At 37.2% G+C, this 18,498-nt stretch overlaps 1 protein-coding gene across 2 annotated transcripts in view; it reads right to left on the bottom strand.

Annotated features, from left to right (window-relative positions):
• Window positions 1-15,587, bottom strand: part of Pdlim3 (PDZ and LIM domain 3) — a 28,691-nt gene extending 13,104 nt beyond the window's left edge. Inside the window, exons 1-3 of one of the 2 annotated variants that reach the window (XM_005329204.3) lie at window positions 15,339-15,587; window positions 5,953-6,104; window positions 4,670-4,754 (exon numbers count right to left, since the gene is read on the bottom strand). In XM_005329204.3, the coding sequence (XP_005329261.2) occupies window positions 4,670-4,754; window positions 5,953-6,104; window positions 15,339-15,431 (330 nt within the window). In that variant the 5' untranslated portion in view covers window positions 15,432-15,587. The remainder of the gene's footprint in view (window positions 1-4,669; window positions 4,755-5,952; window positions 6,105-15,338) is intronic. The other variant, XM_005329206.3, reaches the window with a different exon arrangement.
• Between the last annotated feature and the right edge of the window lie 2,911 nt (window positions 15,588-18,498).

An 18,498-nucleotide genomic window follows, 5' to 3' on the forward strand; every position in this document is an offset into this window, starting at 1 on the left:
AATTCAAAAAGTAATCATCCAAAATTAATTGACAATTTAAAAAACTCTTATTTTTAAACCATAGCAGCTTATATTAAGGAACGATATTTTCAATTAGCGAAATGCTAGAGCCACCAGAGATAAAGCTAAGAAATGTGACAGAGCTTTGCTGACACTGGGAGACTGCAGCTCTTGATAAGGGTCTTGAAATGACCTTGAAATGACCTCAGCAATGTCAGCACTCAAGGGCAACTCACCTTCAGTTTCTGTCTTGGAGAAATGACCCATCATTAAAGACTCAGGATATACTGACCTCCATCAGAGCAATACATTTCCCTATAACTTACAATTTGTTTTTCATTTAAAAATGGAGGGAGATGAGAGAAACAAATTATAGGAAGCTAGTGTATATTTGACCAAGCCACAATGAGGGAGGAAATAATTGCATTTCATCATATTTGAAATCTATGCCCAATTACCCCTTCCTCATGCTCACTTCTCAAATGAAAAATAAAGTCACCCTTATTTTCTCCAGTGACTTTTTCAAATGTTTCCTGTTCTCATTGCAGTTATCTAAACATTGTAGATTAAAGTGAACTTTATGAAGATATACAGTGACTGTGCATGTAATTTGCATCTTTTTAAAAATTCTAATTTGTTATATATGACAGCAGATTTCATTACGATTCATACTACATATACAGAGCCCAATTTTTCACATCTCTGGTTGCATACAAAGTGTAGCTACACCACTTGTTAATTCATACAGGTACTTAGGATAATGATGTCCATCTCATTCCACCTTCTTTTCTACATCCATGCCCCTCCATTTTCCTCCCACCTGTTTGCCCTATCTAGAGTTTGTCTAATCCTCCCATTCCCCCTACCGCCAACCCCATTATGAGTCAGCCTCCTCATATCAGATTCAACATTTGGCATTTGTTTTTTTTGGGATTAGCTAACTTCAATTAGCATTATATTCTCCAACTCCATCCATTTATGTGCAAATGTCATGATTTTATTCTCTTTTAATGATGAATAATATTCCTTTGTGTACATGTAAGTGCATCTTGATTATCGGATCTTCAATGGCATGGATGAAATCCTTTGTATAAAAATGGAGAGAGCTTTCTTCTCATTTAGAGAAGAACCATCTTTTTTTTTTTTCCTGAAAAACATCTTTCTACTATGATAGGCACATGATGTTTTTGAGTTGATCAACCAATATTAAAAAATAAGGGTAATGATTTATTTGAGAATGTCACCTTTGAAGGACTATTGACATACTCTTAGTCTACAGTAATGCTTTGTATAGAAAAACATGTATATCTGCTCCTAGACTGTTCAGGACCTTATGAAAAGAATTAATCCAATTATTGGGATTTGATCTAAACAATTTCTAAGGTCCTTTATAAGCCTAAAATTCAAGTTTAAGTTTATGAAAACAAAATTTGATTATTTAGTGGTAGTATGGAAAATGAAAAAGGAAAGATTAAAAATTCTTATGTCAATTATTACTCTGTAAGAAAAAGTCTCCTAAGCCTAAACCTGTATAGAAAAGACCAACAGAAAAAAATATAAACACTTAATTATTTGTGACTGGGTTTGGATTGATAGATATAATGTTTCTGCAAAGAATAGATATTACTTTTAAAATGAAAAAGAATATTTTATTGTAAAGCACAGGTCACAATACCTATAATAAAAGTTTGACTTGGGTTGAGAAACAAGAGTTTGAATATTGTATCGTTATTTGGAATTTCACTGTCTATCTACAATGACATTTTAAAGCATGAAGAATTTTTTTTCTTAAACTGGCACACCTCTGTTGTCCAGAAGGCTGCTCTGTTTGCAGAGTTCTCATTAAGATTTTAAAAAAGGATCTTTTTACATAGCTTCATATTATTTTAAAAAATAATCATAGCTTAGTGTTTCTCTGATCTCAGTATGCAAGTTAAATTCACTGTTTGATCTTCATAACCACATTTTTCCCCCCTAGTTTATGCCATAGGATTTTCAGATAGTAGGCGATACACTGAAATTTACCTATTTTGTGTAGAGAATGTTTGTCCTGAAGCACAAGTTACGTGAACTGGTCATATGGAAATCTGGCATTAGAGTCTCATGAGGAGTAGAAACCATTTGGTCCATTAGGAGCCCTGAAATTGCTCTTATCTCTGAGCCCTTCAAACACTGGCCTCATGGAGAGGATGCCAGTAAGAGTTAGTCATGACTCAAACTAATGGCATTTTTAAAGGCTCCATCGGACTGGCTGTTATAGCTCTTATCTTTACCTTTTCTTTTTTTAATCTCACTTCCTTTTTTCCAGTTGTAGTTTCATAAATGTTCGTATTTTCTAACTCCAAAATGGGCCACATGGGCTAATACACGACTGACTAGAGGACAGATTATTTAAAAATTAGTATTAAGCCATAAAATCTAATTCTTAGAATAATCATAGTCATAAATTAATGCTCACAGATTTGCAGAAGAGGTGCTTTCCAGAGCTACAACTCAGGTATTACCTTTAACCTTCAAATCTGGATAGCTACTAGTAAAGCACAGGCTCTGATGGTCTAAGTGCATTTTGTGCTTAATCGAATACTACTTGGTAAATTATCTTTGTGTCAGGGTGGGAGGTGACTTAAGGGATTTGGAACGAGGATCAAATCTGTCTAGCCAGTTCCATTCCTTACATCTCATATGGATGAAAAAGGGTTTTAAAAAATTAGAAGAAAATTTGACTGGAAAGATAATTTGCAAAATGGTGAAGTGCAGTTTTGGATGATGCTGTATATGGACAAAGGAATGAAGAATTCCATCTAATTTGTCCTGGAGATAGCAAGAATTTGGATTGGTCTTCTTTAAATAAAGCACCAAAGAGTCACTTTTTTTCTCTTGTGTTGCTTCTAAGTGAAGAATAGATGAAGGTGGGAAGAACAGGTGGGTTTGGACAGTAATCCAAAGGGCTATATATAGGTAATAGCTTTGCTTGGAGAATTTTGTTTTTCTTCTTCCAATCTCTTTTTTCTACCTCTTTGACTTTTTCTCCCCCTGGAAGTGTTTCTACTCACCAACCTACTTATCCAGGGTAAATCACCATCAGTTTTCAGATCCTTTATCACTATATTTACAGGTTGAGCATCCCTAATCCAAAAATCTTGACTTGGAAATGCTCCAAATAGGTAACTTTTTGAGAAAGTGGAAAATTCCACAGCTGTCCTTATGAGATGGGTTGTCATCAAAACACAGGCACACTAAAAATATTGCATAAAATGATCTTTAGGTTATGTGTATAAATGTATGTAAAACAAAAATGAATTTCATTTTTAGACTTGGGCCACAACCACAAAATATCTCATAATGTATAAGCAAATATTCCAAAATAAAAAAATATTGAAATGTAAAATTCTTCTGGTCTCAAGGATTTCACATAAGGGTTATTCAACCTGTATTACCTATCTGGTCGATTTTATCATTTGCTCACCTACCCTGAAGAGTGAGTCTTACCTGACCTCAATATCCTACTGAACTTTCAAGATCTCTTATACAGTGCCACAGCTAGAGGTGGTGGCAGATCAGTTCTGGGAATTTGTTCCCAGGACTGGCCCTGGCCAGTGTTAGAAAAGGCACAGTTTATCATTAGGTCCTCTGTTCTTTTCTTTCCTTTGTCAGCCACTTATTGAGTGGCTGTTGTGGTCTACGGCCTGGAAGAGCCAAAGAGAAGAGAATAGATACAGGGTTCCTGTCTTCAAGAATATTCAGTGTCCTGCTCTTTCCCTTTGGGGTCTCCTTACTCTTCCTTTTGCTCCTTTGGTTTTAGGCTCAAACTCTACCTTCCTTCCCGTCAAAAATTAGAACAAGAATCTTATAAACCCTAAAGACTACATAGGGTATTTCTTTTGTTGGGGGTGGGAATTTGTATTTTAACAGCAGCCCTTTTTTTCTTTTTGGAGCCTTTTTTTTTTTTTTTTTTTTTTTTTAGTATATCACAATTAAGGTTTGATTTAATTTCAGTTTTTGGTTTTTTTTTTTTTGACTTTAGGAAACTAGACACAGTCAGACAAGCATCAGATTATTTGATTAATTTAGCTCATAAGATAAGAGTTGCCTCAAGGGAAAGTTCTCTATCTTTTGCAATTCAGCTGCATAAGCAGAAGATCTCCATGATAACATAATACAAAACTTTTTTTTTTCTTTTGTAAGATAAATCTGATTACAGAATATCCGAATTGGGAATTAAAGAAGGGTGTCAAATAAGATCTGGGCAAAGACCTTGAAGAACTCAAGTTCCCAACAATGATTAGATTAGAGACACCTGTTTCAAGCGGTAGAGCCTATTTTTATTTTGCTTTGTTTTAACAACTTAAACTTCTTAGATTACCTCATAGCCTTTTGGCAGGAGTCCATGATAAGAAATGAAAAAAACAAGTGGACTCTAGGTAAATTTAGCCAAATGCTTCCTGATGAGAACATACTTGCCTTTTAGCAAGATGTTTGCTAGGCATATTTCTCTTTTTTCTTGATGTAAGAAAACATGTATCACATAAATTAATCTCAGAAGGTAAAGACAGACAATCATTTCATCAGGTCTTGTTCCAATTTTTACATTTCCCATTTCTTCCTCTTGGAAGCAGCCCATCATTGAAAGGAAATATAATGCAAATGCCATTTACTCTAACATTCATACCTGTGGTTCTGACTCTAAGTTGATTTTGAAAGGATGAGCTTTCCCATCTTCAGATACCTGTGGAGACCATAAGCGAGTTTCTGCCCTGGAAATAGAAGAAAGTTTTAGTATACTTTAATTTCCTATTTTTTTTTTTTGAGAGTACTATCGACTAATTTAAGCCAAAGGATTTTTTTTTTAACTCATTATTCTGTATTTTTCCATGCCAATGAGTCTTATGTTTCTGTGTCCTTTGGGGGAATCTAGAATAGACCAAGAGTGCCTGGAGTGCATTGTACACTGGAAAGAGTTGGCCTCCCAGTGCCTGTGGGAAATGGCACTGCCCTTGATGCAGACCCCAGGACGTAAAGGCCAGGTCACCCCTTCTTCCCTCTTATCCTACTCAGGCCACCACAGGAAGCAGTGAAGGATGGACTGGGTAGATTTTCTACTGTCATCAGGAACAGAGCTTTGTCCAGCCCTTCTCAGGCATCTCTGGGACCTTATGACTCCTAGGGGAATATGTGCTTGGCAGCAGCACAGATTATGCATAAATGGGAAAAGAATCTATTTCACGCATGAAATTGGTGGATTGGCCAATTCATTGAGCCTCTGTACCAAGAAAAATAATTGTGAATCAGTAATGATATGATAAATGTATATCAAAAAAATTCACTATAATTGGCCATTATTTTTATGGTTCTGTTTCAGATCAGGGGTCTGATGACAAGAGTTTGGGTTCCTTTTCTTTTTCTTTCTTTTTTTCTTTTTTGGTCAGAAGGATCTCACATCTAACACACTTACATGCACATGAATTCTCATACCTTGTAATATTCTTCTGGCCTGAATTTTGTCCAAAAAAAAATGACAATGACTTATAGGATATTAACTGCTGATTTTTAACCCATTTTGGCAAGTGAAGAGATTCTCTTAGGGGCCTCTGTACTTTCCATTCCATTGTCTACCCTAGAATGACTATTAGTCATTCTGTTCAGAGTTTACACGGTCTATGGATTGACTGGGTTAGTAAAGGAAGAAAAAAATTCATTTGGCCTCTTCATTATTTGGACACTCTAGAGGATTCTAATTTTTAAAAATGACTTGTCAACAACTGCTGGATTGATGGACTTCAATGAAGAATAGACTAATGTGGCTGATACACACACACACACACAAAAAAAAAACAGTCAAAATTCTAGGTCCTATGACAGTCCTTCTCTCTAGGACGATGAAACCATTTGTAGCTGTGGTTCACTTTCTCCTGCAAAAAAGATCAAATTTTAACACCATTAATTAAAGGGCACCTGTCAATTTTGAGACACAGCTGGTGTGCGGCTGCTTTGATCCTGTCCTGCGCATCAGCATGAGTCATGGACTCCGTACCAAAGCCATCGATAGCCAGGATGACGTCTCCAGGACAGAGGTTGGCAGCTGCTGCCTTGCTTCCTGGAGTAATCTGGAAGAAATCATGGTACAATTTAAAAACCAACATCTTGATTTTCGTGCCTGACATTTGTATTTTAACCTGGTTTTTAGTGTTTAACTAGGCAGGAAATCTTAAACCTAATTTAAAACAACTTCTGATTTCCTTGTAGTTCCTCAAGCAGGCCAACTCTGTACCTCCTTGGGGTTTATTTATTTATTTTTTGATTTGTTCTTTTTAGATATACAAGACAGTAGAGCATGTTTTGACATATTATTCATACATGGAGTATAACTTATTCTAATTAGGATCCCATTCCTGTGGTAGAACATGATGTGGAGTTACACTGGTTGTTGTACTCATAGATGAACATAAGAACGTTATGTTCAATTCATTTGTATTGTTCTTTCCCATTCCTATTCCCATTCCCTCTCCTTTCCCTTCTCTATGGGGTTTTATATGCACTGTTATTTCTTCCTGAAATGTTTCTCCCACTGTTCATCTGGATGTTCCTTATCCTTCAGGGCTAGGCTCAACCTCCTGCTCCATTTGGAGTAGCTTCTCTAGTCCTTCTCCCCATTATCCTTTACCTTTACTCTCTGTTCATTTCCTTCCTGAAAATTATTGGTCATTTTATGTTCATTTGTTTACTTGTCTATCATTTGTCTTCTAAACTGGACTGTAAGCTCTTGGTTACATGTATATCATGTGTACAGATGGTCCCTGACTTATGACGGTTCAACTTGCGGTTCTTCAAATCTACCATGGTACAAAGTTGATAAACATTCAGTAGGAACCACACTTCAGATTTTGAATTCTGATCTTTCCATGATACCATTAGGCTGAGTGGTAGCAGGGAGGCCATAGTTCCCAGTCACTGAGAGGTAAACAACCAATGCTCTGCAATGCACTGTGTTGGCAAACTGTGACGTTCAGTAGGTTGAGTGTACTAAATGCAGTTTTAACTTATGATGGGTTTATTGTGCTGTAATCCCATCCTAAGTCAAGGAGAACCTTGATTTATAATGTTTCACAGTGTTTAGAATTCATAAATGATAAATGGAAGAATGAACGAAAAGGCTATTTAAGTGAGAGCTCACATAACAAAAAGAGCTAATATTCCGTACTCAAATATTATGGTTACTAATGTCAACCTGTCATTTTCATGCTTGGAAGTTCCTAGTATTTAGAGCAGAATAATACATAAGGCTTGACTCAATTTCAAACTGCTCCAGGAATAAACTAGATTGTCCCTAATGCTCTCTTTGAGGATCAGTCATTAATTCATTTCCCCTCAATTTGCTTATTCTACTTATCTATTCTATTTAACTTTGGGGCTCTAGGGGAGATTTAAGTTCATCTAAATAAAATTGAAAAAATAATAAGTTCTCACGTGTCCTAGATCTTCAGTCTTATCACTGAAATATTTATTGTACTTGCTTTACCTCTGTGATAGTCTCACTGTGGTGATCATGATACTTTTTCAATAGCAACAGTTGGTAAATGGTAGAAGCTGGGTGAAGACAATTGGGATTATTACACTTAGCCCTGGAAGATATTTTATCACTATTTTCCACTTAGAAATTCTCCCAGTCCTAGAACTATTAGACGAGCAAAAGTTTCCATTCCTGATGTGATTCGTAGGGATAAAAATAAACTTCATTTTCTCTAGATAGGGTAAGTCAAAATCGGTATTTTCTATTTTTAAACTTCTAAAACCAGGATGTATTTATTTGAATTAAAACATGAGATAGCATAGTTTATTGTGCTTGCTTTTAAAGCCTCTCTTAGTTTTACTAAGACATGTGAATGGATTTGGTTTATATAACATTCAATACAGTTCGATTAGGATAAGTAGGAGGTAGAGTTTTGTGTATACAAGTCTACTCACATTTTATACAGACTTATTGGAATGTAGATATTGAAAATCTAAGTAATACATATTGAACTTACCTATTGAATAGGTATTGAACATCTGAGTAACTTAGAGATTGAAGATTACTGACATTTACTAATAGTGTTAGTACTAACATTAAGACTACCATCTCATATTTATGCAAGATATTACATTTGCAAAGCTTTTTTCCCCTTTATATCTTTGACTATCCCAATAGCTCTCTAAGAAAGACTGGATGAAGAAGACTGTCTGTTTTCTGAGGAGAGGTGTCTAAGTAACCTGTGCCTTCCTGGTTGGTGAGAGCAGCTTCACAGTCATCTCACCATGTGTTCTAGAAGCTAAAGGAAAGGTGGTTGATAGCCAGAACCCACTTCTGACTTTGTATTCAACCTGGTAATTGCTGTCCTTGGGACTTAATGGAGGGAGAAATAGGAAGAAGAATGGATTTAGAGAGAGGGATGGGGAAGAAGAAGAAATATGATGCCTCTACGTCTTGTTAGTTTTCAAGTTAATCAGAGCTGGTGATGAGAAAATGACTGCAAAATTATCCTGGTTTTAGTAAGTTTATTTATTTATTTATTTTTATTTTTAAATTTGTTTTATTTTTTAATTTTTTGGGGGGTACAGGGGATTGAACTCAGGGGCACTTGACCACTGAGCCATATCCCCAACCCTATTTTGAATTTTATTTAGAGACAGGTTCTCAATGAATTGCTTAGTGCCTCACTTTTGCTGAGGCTGGCTTTGAACTTGTGATCCTCCTGCCTCAGCCTTCCAAGCCGATGGGATTACAGGCATGTGCCACCATGCCCGGCCTGGTTTTAGTAAGTTAAACCATTTGCTTAAACTTAAGAATCTATTACTTCTCAGAATTACTTTATATTATTACTTTACTTTAATATTTTTGTCATATTATTATTTTATATTATTGCTCACAGTTGATGATTACTATGTTTTCCTAAGTTGGGGGAAGAGAGCTGAAATGAGGCAGAATTTTTTAAAGGATTATTATTCAGATTCATTATGGTCTTAAATATTGAAAATATTAGAGAGATAACTGGACATAGCACTGAAATCAATCACACGGCACTATTTTCAAACTTGTTTGATTGCACAAATCACCTAGGGTCCTTGTTGAACATAAAGACGCCCTCCTACTCCAGATGTCTGGAATCAAGAATCAGAATCTCTAGGAAAGGAGCCAGGGAATTTGCGTTAGCAAATGCCTCAGATGATTTCTACTATTCCTATTAACCTATGACTTGGGTCCATCTGGGAAAAAGATAATTTAAAACACAAAGCATGTATAATGTCTTATTTACTGTGGGAGACACAAGGGAAGTTCAAGACATGCCTCTGATTTGATTCTGATGTTAAGAATAAAAATGCAATCAGGTGCAGTGGTGCTTGCTTGTAGTCCCAACTCTTCAGAAGGGTGAGGTGGGAGATGGGAGGATTGTTTGAGCCCAGGAATTCAGGGCCAGGCTGGACAGCACAGCTGAACATCATTTTTCATACACATAAATAAATAAAAATTACTAAAATTATTGAGGAAGACAAGTATATACAGAAAGGCTGCACTAGGGGCATGGGTCAAAATCATGAGATTTGGCTTATCAAATAAACTTCCCATGCCTCTCTTGGCCTAAAGCCCTCTGGTAGCCATATGCAATTCATGTCTCTAGAGCTGTACCTTGTGTCAGTTATAGCAGAATCTCTGCGTGCACCTTGGCATGGATATTTTCAAATGTTATATGGGTGATTCCAATGCAGCTAGGGTTGGGAACTGTTATTTTATTGTTATAATAACATTATTGATCTCATGTAATGTTATGTCATGTAATTCTACGATCTCATGTAATTCTTAAGACAATCTTACAAAGTAGCCATCTCTATTTTAAGAGGAGAGAACTGATGCTTAGAAAGCACAAGAAACTGGCATAGGATCATCTAGTGAAAATTTGAATTTGCCCCTTGGTCTGTCTCATTTTATAGCTCAAACTCTTACACTACCCCACTGTGCCTCTGCTGCAGGAATCACTTCCTTTGCCTCCTCCTATCTCTTTCGCCACAATTCCCCGTAGAATCCTGGGCAGGTCATATATTGGTAGTATCTTCTCTTCTTAATGCATCTATTTCTGGGGGTGGGAACAGAAATCTATCTGAATTATAACTGCATCCCACAATATCATTCACACACAAGCCATTCTACACACAATAGATATTTGTGGATGTGTGAATGTTTTAAGCATATGAAAACACTTTCATGTAGATGCAGTCTTTGCTAGCACAAAATTACATAGGTTTTTTTTTTATTCACATCAATCTTTCTACTACATTTGCTTTAGCCTGAAAAAGAATTGCATTCAGCCAACACGTACCTTTTTAAAAATTCATATTTGGATTAAAGATATATGTTAAAGCCTACACAAATGAATGCACTGACACTTTTGTTGTTACTCAAGTCCACACAATGTTCTTAGTTACAATGATCTCAGTCTTGATTTGGAACTTTCATGTGCTATGAATAGGAAGGAGGGAAGAGTGAAGGGGTAGGAAAGAGGAATCTAAAGAGAAAAGACAGACTGGCATCAGACGTATGTAATCATTTGATGTCACAAACCCAACACTGATTTGTACTGCAATCCGTATTGGAATTTGGTGAGAGCAAACAACCTGTAACTTGTCTATCAGAGCAGATCCACTTTCTGGATGGTTCAAAAATGTCCAAGACAGCCTCCTTAGAACCTTCTTTCAAGAACATCAAAAGAAGTTCACTTAGAGATGTGAACCTTAAACATTTTGTACCACTTTTATATCATTCTATGAAATACTTAGGATAATTATATATGGAATTTGAAATAATCTCTCCCCCGCTTAAACTGAATATTCAAAACATAAATTTTATCTTGCACAAAGTATAGCACACTTATTGCCTAGAAACTATTTGTCTGTGTATGCGCACATGTGTGTGTTCAATGATAGGAAGATTCACCCCATGGAATAATTTGGAAACAGTTTTGAAGAAGAGACCCTTTTTCTTAATTTTGTGAACTTCAATTTTAAATGAGGGAGAGAATTATATTTGTCCCTCTCTCACAAACTGGTTGCAGTTCCATTGTCTAGGAGCATGGCTACACAGTTGCTCCTCTACTTTATAAAATTGAAAAAAATCCTGAGTCAAAATGCATTCAATACATCTAACCTACCGAACATCATAGTTTATAATAACATGGTCTACTGTAGAGTGTTGGTTGTTGGCTCTCATGGTCCTGTGGCTGACAGCTCACTGTTGCAGCCCACCATGGAAAGAGGGTAGCATACTTCATATCACCAGCCCAGGAAAACGTCGAAATTCAAACTTCCAAGTATGGTTTGTACTGAATGTGTACCACTTTTATATCATTGTAAAGTAGCTCCAACATTAGCCCGGGAACACCTGCAGTCTGCATTTGTATAGAGTAAGGCAGGAAGGGAGGGGCAGGGCTTGTAGGAGGACAAAAAGCATTTAACTGACTTGATGAAATACATCTCATTTATGGAACTTTTTGTGACATTATAGATATTGCTGTTTCCAATCTTTGTATACTTAAGAAGTTACATAAATAATAATTTAGATAATTCTCATTTATCTTTATTGGGGAATATTTTTGAGAACACAATCTGCACCTATTTCATGCCAATAAAGTTATGTAAAAAGTAAGCATTTTAGTCAATTGTTCATATTGTGTCTATATTTAATTCTGTAACTTACATGACGTATAAACCATTGTGCTAGGCACTGGATGGCCCGAAGTAGTAATTTCCTGCCCCCAGGAAGCACCTTATCTGGTGGGACCCATATATGCAAATACCCATGATACAAAGCTCAATAGCAAGGAGATGTAATAGGCCCAAAGCCATCTAATCAAACAGATGGCCACACTACTCCTAGAAGAAGGAAGTGGGGGGAGTAGTGTTTGAATGGGTTTCCACAGGCACAAATGACAGCGGGGGGGGGGGGGAGAATTTTAGCGAAGAGTGGGGTACATTTGAAGCAAAGACATGTTAAGAAAATTTAAGCAGCCCCAGTGTAGTGGTACCACTGCTTAGGTATGGAGTGAGAGGAGGAAAGCGGGGGAGAGAGGGAAGAAATGAAATTCCAAAGCTGAGTTGGAATAAATAGTGAAAAGCTATGAATGCTATGCTAAAGATTACAAACTTCATTCTCCACAAGTTGGTGATGCCATTGAAGGATTTTTAAGAATGGGAGAGAGAGGAGCAACCCTGCATTTTTCAAAGATGGTAACATTCCAAGTTTTCTAAGGAATCTCCATACTGCTTTCCAAAGTGGTTACATCAGTTTGTAGTCCCACCAGCAATGTATTCCACTTCCCCCATATCCTCGTTAACACTAATTGTTGCTTGTATTCTGATAAAATTGCCATTCTGGTTGGAGTGAGATGAAATCTTAGAGTAGTTTTGATTTGCATTTCTCTAATTACTGGAGTGCAGGCAGAGGAAGAATGGAGGAACTTTGGATTTCGCAGAGGGGAGTGAGGGGAGGGAAGGGAGCATGGGGTAGGAAAGATGGTGGAAGGAGATGGACATCATTACCCTATGTACATGTATGATTGCATTAACGGTGTGACACTAAATTGTATACAACAAGAGAAATGAAAAATTATGCTCCATTTGTCTACAATGAATTAAAATGCATTCTGCTATCATGCATAACTAATTGGAACAAATTTTTTAAAAAGATGGGTGGTAAGAAAATGCAGGATGGATTGGAGAGATCAATGTCTTGGTGTGAAGTTATGAAATCTTGAGTAACAACGGTGGTTGGAAAAATGGAAATTGTTAGACCTTGAAGACATAGTATTGATAGAATCTGTGACATATCGGACAGCTCAGAACAGAACTATCTGAAAAATAAATGGAATTTTTTGCAAGTATGGGCTTCAGGAGGCAGGCTTTGGAGGCAAGTTGATCTGGCATCAAATCCCATCCTGCTATTTGTGATTGTTGGCAGCCTAATAAGCCTTGTGAATCCTCCTTCTTTTTTCTGAAAAAGTTGGTTTTGCTACTACTACTACTCTCAGAGGATTATGGTGAGATTTAAGTAAGTTAGTGAATATAAAAGGCTTAGAATAATGCACGGCAAGCAAGAGTACAATAACACACACACTTGCTACTTCTAAAAATTAAATGAAAATTGTAAAATAGAAAATTCCGCCTAAAAACAACACATTTTTTTTAAAAGAAATTATTGGTGTTTTTAATGTGTTTGCTTGTTGTGGAGCTAAGGATTGAACTCAGGGCCTTACTCATGCTAGGCAAGTGCTCTACCATTGAGCTACATCCCCAGCTACATCCCCAACACAAATTATTTCTGAGTAACACCTTTTAGTTTTGTTCCAAATGATTTTCAGTATTATTATAATTTTGGTGGAAATATTAACTAGGTCTGTTCACTAAGGCATTAAAGTCCAAGTGAATATGCATTCATTCATTCAACAACAATCTATGCTGTACATGGCTTCAGGGACACTTGGGTTAAAAAACAGTTCAGTTTAACCGGCTCTCCTGGAATTAAAATCATTGAAAAGGCAAACTCAAATGAAATACTCATATCTGGGAATTCACTATTATTGAATCAAGTGTCAAAATGAGTGACACAAATTAAATGAGTTAGAAATTCAAGATAGAACTGGCATTTCAAAGAACCCCTAATTAGCATTGTATCAGATAATTTACCAATAGCTTTTTTTAGTCTAACTGCAGGTGTAATACTTTAAAATAAACTTTGCTTATAATGTCAACAATTCAAGTTTCAAACATGATTAATTATACTGACATTTTACATAGTAATAACAAAATATTTCTTTTATTAGTTCCCTGAAGAGTTATTTGGTGACAAAATTACTTCTTTAGGATTTAACCTAAATATGATTTATTCTTTGTTCAAACTCAAAAGTTTGTTTAATTTAATATAAACAAATGAAAACTATACTCCATAAACTAAAAATGTTTCTTAATAGAGATAATGGAAACTGTTTTCTTTGGTAAGTCTATAAAAGGAATTGCTTGGCTCAGATCACAGGAGCATTTTCTGCTTAATTTACTTAGGAACATTTTTGGGGCTATGTTAAATTTTCATGTCTCATAAAAACACTTGTCAGATGTGTTTATATGTTTTTGAAAAATGTAAATCCAAGCTTTCAAATGATCTTATATGGCCTTTGTGATACACATTTTGAGATTTTTTTAAAAAGGATATTTGTTCTCAAATCTCATAGAAATATAAATAGGACAGAATTTAAAAGATATTGCCTTATTCAAAATCTGTGAGTGATCAGATTAAACATATACATTTATAAAATGTACTACAAGCAATTAAAAAAGAGAAAAAATTAACACTTGAAAATTGAAAGCATAATGTTCAGAAAGCTTATTCCCTTAAGTTAGGTTTAAAATGCTTTATAGGTAGTAACAGAAATAACTGTTTTCTATTAAGAAAAATACTTGTGTTAGAAAAAGAACAACTAAAGCAAATAATGCTTTAGAATTAATTTTAGAAATTCACTGATGGGGAGAAACTCAGTGGTTTCATTTTTACTTTCTCAGTTTTCCTAATTAGATAGTGCTTTACAAAACGTTAAATAAGGAAAAGTTTTACTTGGATATTAAAGCATTATTTTTAGAGTTATCAGTCTGATTACTTTCCACCAGGTCAATTAAAAAGTGACACACTTTCTTTGTAGTTTGTTAAAGACGATGACTCCAAAGCCACGCTCTCTGCTTTGGAAAAACATTTATTCAAAATGCCTGGGAACCCAGGAATACACATTAGTAATATTTTCCCTGTCTGGGCTGATATGAGCGGTTCCAGCTTGGCCAGCCGAGGTTGTGCCCTGCGAACAGCGCCCTGCTGAAGTTGTCATTCAAATCAGAAAAAAACGCTCAGATGCGCATCTATTTCCTAGAAAAAACCGCGGATGTTTTTTAATGCTTCTTCTCGCATTCCCTGCACCCCATCTATTTGTTACAGAAGGGAGGTGGGTGCGCAGAGGAGAAGGTACCCCAGTCCCCGCAGCCTCGCCTTCTCTGATACCTGTCGCGCGGTCTGTTGCTGGGGACCCAGAGGATGCGGAGAACTTTTAAGCTGACTTTGTTAAGTCTCAAAACAGTTCTGCATCCTTCAAACCTCAACTTGCCAGTTGTTGTTGCCTTTGGAACTTGGAGCCAGAAGCCCAAGACTCACCAGTGCACCGTCCCGCCCGCCCCACCCCAGGTTCCCAGGCCACTCTTCACTTGGAGGCACCCGCTGCGCAACCAGGGTCGCGAGTCCCCGAATTGTAACAAAAGCAACACTGGAAAACACCTACCCTGGTGATGATCAAAGGCTGATTGAAGTCTATGCCCCCCGAAAGTCTGAAGCCCCAGGGCGCAGGGCCTGGAAGGACCACGTTCTGGGGCATGGTGCCTCTGGGCGCGACCTTCCGCAGAAGAAGCGCTTTGGCTGCCTGGGAATGGGGGGCAAAGAGGGGCGGCTCGGCACACCGCAAGAGTTCCGCAGCGGCACAAGCCACTCTGCTCCCTGGGGCCGTTTACTAGCCTGGAGTGCAACCGGGGAGCTTTATCCCCGCTCCCGAGTGACGTCATCGGTCTCCCCTCCTCCCCGCCCCCTCCCATCCAGGAGAGCTCCAACTTTGGAAGCAAGACGCGCCTGACCCGCAGGAGTGTACAGATGCGCGCTGGCTGGGTGCAGCCTCCCAGACTCCTCTGGCTGAGAGCGAGCAAGCACTGGAGAAGGCTTCGGGTTACAGCTTCCATCACCCTCTTAAAGTAACACCTGTCCTCCTGTTTATGTCTACTGGGAGCTCAGCAGGGCACTTTACTGGAAGTGAAAAGCCGCCCAACTATAGCCTCTATACTTTGAATCAAAACACAAGCACCTCCTGAACTCCTTCTCTCTCATTTCTTCTGCTGTACTGGTCATGGATTCTCATCAAGAACCTAGGAATTAGAACAGAGACCCCGCCCCTAATAGATGAAAAAGTAGGCTCAAATCTTCATCAGGTCGGGTTAGGCCCCGACTTCCTTAACAAGACTCCTATAGTGCAAGAAATAAAATCAAGAATCAATAAATGGGGTGGGTTCAAACTGAAAAGCTTCTTCTCAGCAAAAGAAACAATCAGTGAGGTGAAGTGAGAGCCTACAGAATGGGAGCAAATTTTTACCACACATCATATAGAGCATTAATCCCTAAGGTATATAAAGAACTCAAAAATCCTAACACCAAAAAAACCAAATAACCCAATCAATAAATGGGCCAAGGAACTGAACAGACACTTCTCAGAAGGTGATATACAACCAATCAATAAATATATGAAAAATGTTCGACATCTCTAGCAATTTGAGAAATGCAAATCAAAACTAAGATTTTCCCTCACTCCAGTCAGAATGACAGCTATTAAGAATACAAACAATAAGTGTTGGCGAGGATGTGGGGGGAAAAGGCACACTCATACATTGCTGGTGGGAATGCAAATTGATGCAACCAATATGGAAATCAGTATGGAAATTCCTTGGAAAAATTGGAATGGAACCACCATTTGATTCAGCTATCCCACTCCTCCGTTTATATCCAAAGGACTTAAAAATAGCATATTACAGTGACACAGCCACATCCATGTTTATAGCAGCACAATTCACAATAGCTAAACTATGGAAGCAACCTAGATGCCCTTCCATAAATGAATGAATAAAGAAACTGTGATATATGGAATATTACTCAGTGGAATATTACACAATGGAATATGTGTAATATTCCATATAATACTGGTATATAGAATATTAAACAGCATTAAAAGAGAATAAAATCATGGCATTTGCAGATAAATGGATGGAGTTGGAGAATATAATTCTAAGTGAAGTAAGCCAATCTCAAAAGAAACAAAGGCTGAATGTTTTCTCTGATATATGGATGCTGATCCATAATGGGGGGTGGGGATGGGAGGAATGGAGGAACTTTAGATAGGGCAAAGGGGAGGGAAGGGAAGGGAGGGGGCAGGGGGTAGGAAAGACAGCAGAATGAGATGGACATCATTATCCTAAGTTCATGTATGAAGATATGAACGGTGTGACTCTGTGTAGGAGAGACACGAAAAATTGTGCTCTATATGTGTACTATGAATTAAAATACATTCTGCTGTCATGTGTAACAAATTAGAATAAATAAATAAATAAGTTTAAAATTTAAAAAAACCCAGAAGCACCTCAACACAATCTGTTATTTAGTAGTTTTGAGTGCGTTAATATTTACTTCCTAGTTATTTGACTTTGCCTAAGTTACTTACAATTCTCATCTGTAAAACTGGTGTCATAATTGTACAAGATATTAGGATTACTGTGAGAATTAAATGAGCTACCTCTGCACAGTACTTGACACAATAAAAATGCTCAATAAATACAAAGAACATCTACAATTAAACATATATGTATGCACTCATATATATTTATGAGTGTCTGTAATATACATTAGCACATTTATAGATATATTCAAGATTTATTTTTTTTAAATGAAAGGATCTAAATGTGAAAATGCTGGTCAAACATACACCCAATCTAATGAACCATCTAGAAGTATATATGTATGGATGATTAATCAATATTCTTAAAATATGAATATAAATAATTTTGAGCAGAGCACTTGTCACCTAACTCAAATTCAGTCTCCAGACATGTACTTTTGACACAAGGAGGTGAATGGAACAATAACCAAGAGTTGGGGCTGCCCTGTGTGGACACTGCAGCCAAAGTGAGGGTTCCTAGGGAGCGTGAATAAGAAACTGGGAAGATCCCCAAACTGGATGAAATTAGAGGAAAAAGAAGGGATTGACTGTTCACTGAGCACCTCTGTGGTCCAGGTGTTATAGTGATTGATTTATACACCATGTGATCTTAGTTCATCTGCACCAGTCTACCAGACTGCTATTTTTAGGTTCATTTTTTTCCAGGTGAAATAATTCTTAGAAGCTGAGTAACTTGCAAAAGCTGAAAAATGGGAAAACCAAATTGAAAACCCAGGACTTCCTGAGGTCTGAGTTGGGTCTCAGTGTGGAATCAGGTATTTCTGTTACATGTCAATATGTTCTGATTTTCAAGGAGTGGGGAAGGATGAGGGAAGAGAAGTATGAAAGGCTTTGGAAACCCAAAAATGAGGGTTTTGGACTTAATGCCTGAAAAGATAGAACCATGTCAGTTCAGGAGAGTGGAGCTGAGGGTTACTTTCAATAGAGCAATCTGTTTGGATGCAGTTTTAAGACAGATGGAGAAAAGAGAAAGGAGATTCAGGAAGCTTATAAACAAAGTGGGCCAGCATGGGAAAGGGTAAATCACAAAACCAGGATGGGTACTACTTTGCCCACTGTAGTAGGTAATATAAAATCCACAGGGCATAGGTGTGTTTTTCTAGTTCTAAACATTTTCCAGTAACCCACCTATGTTGTACCTTTGGGGGAAATAATCATAATATAATCTGTT

Source organism: Ictidomys tridecemlineatus, chromosome 14 (genome assembly GCF_052094955.1).
Source record: "Ictidomys tridecemlineatus isolate mIctTri1 chromosome 14, mIctTri1.hap1, whole genome shotgun sequence".
NCBI lineage: Eukaryota > Metazoa > Chordata > Mammalia > Rodentia > Sciuridae > Ictidomys > Ictidomys tridecemlineatus.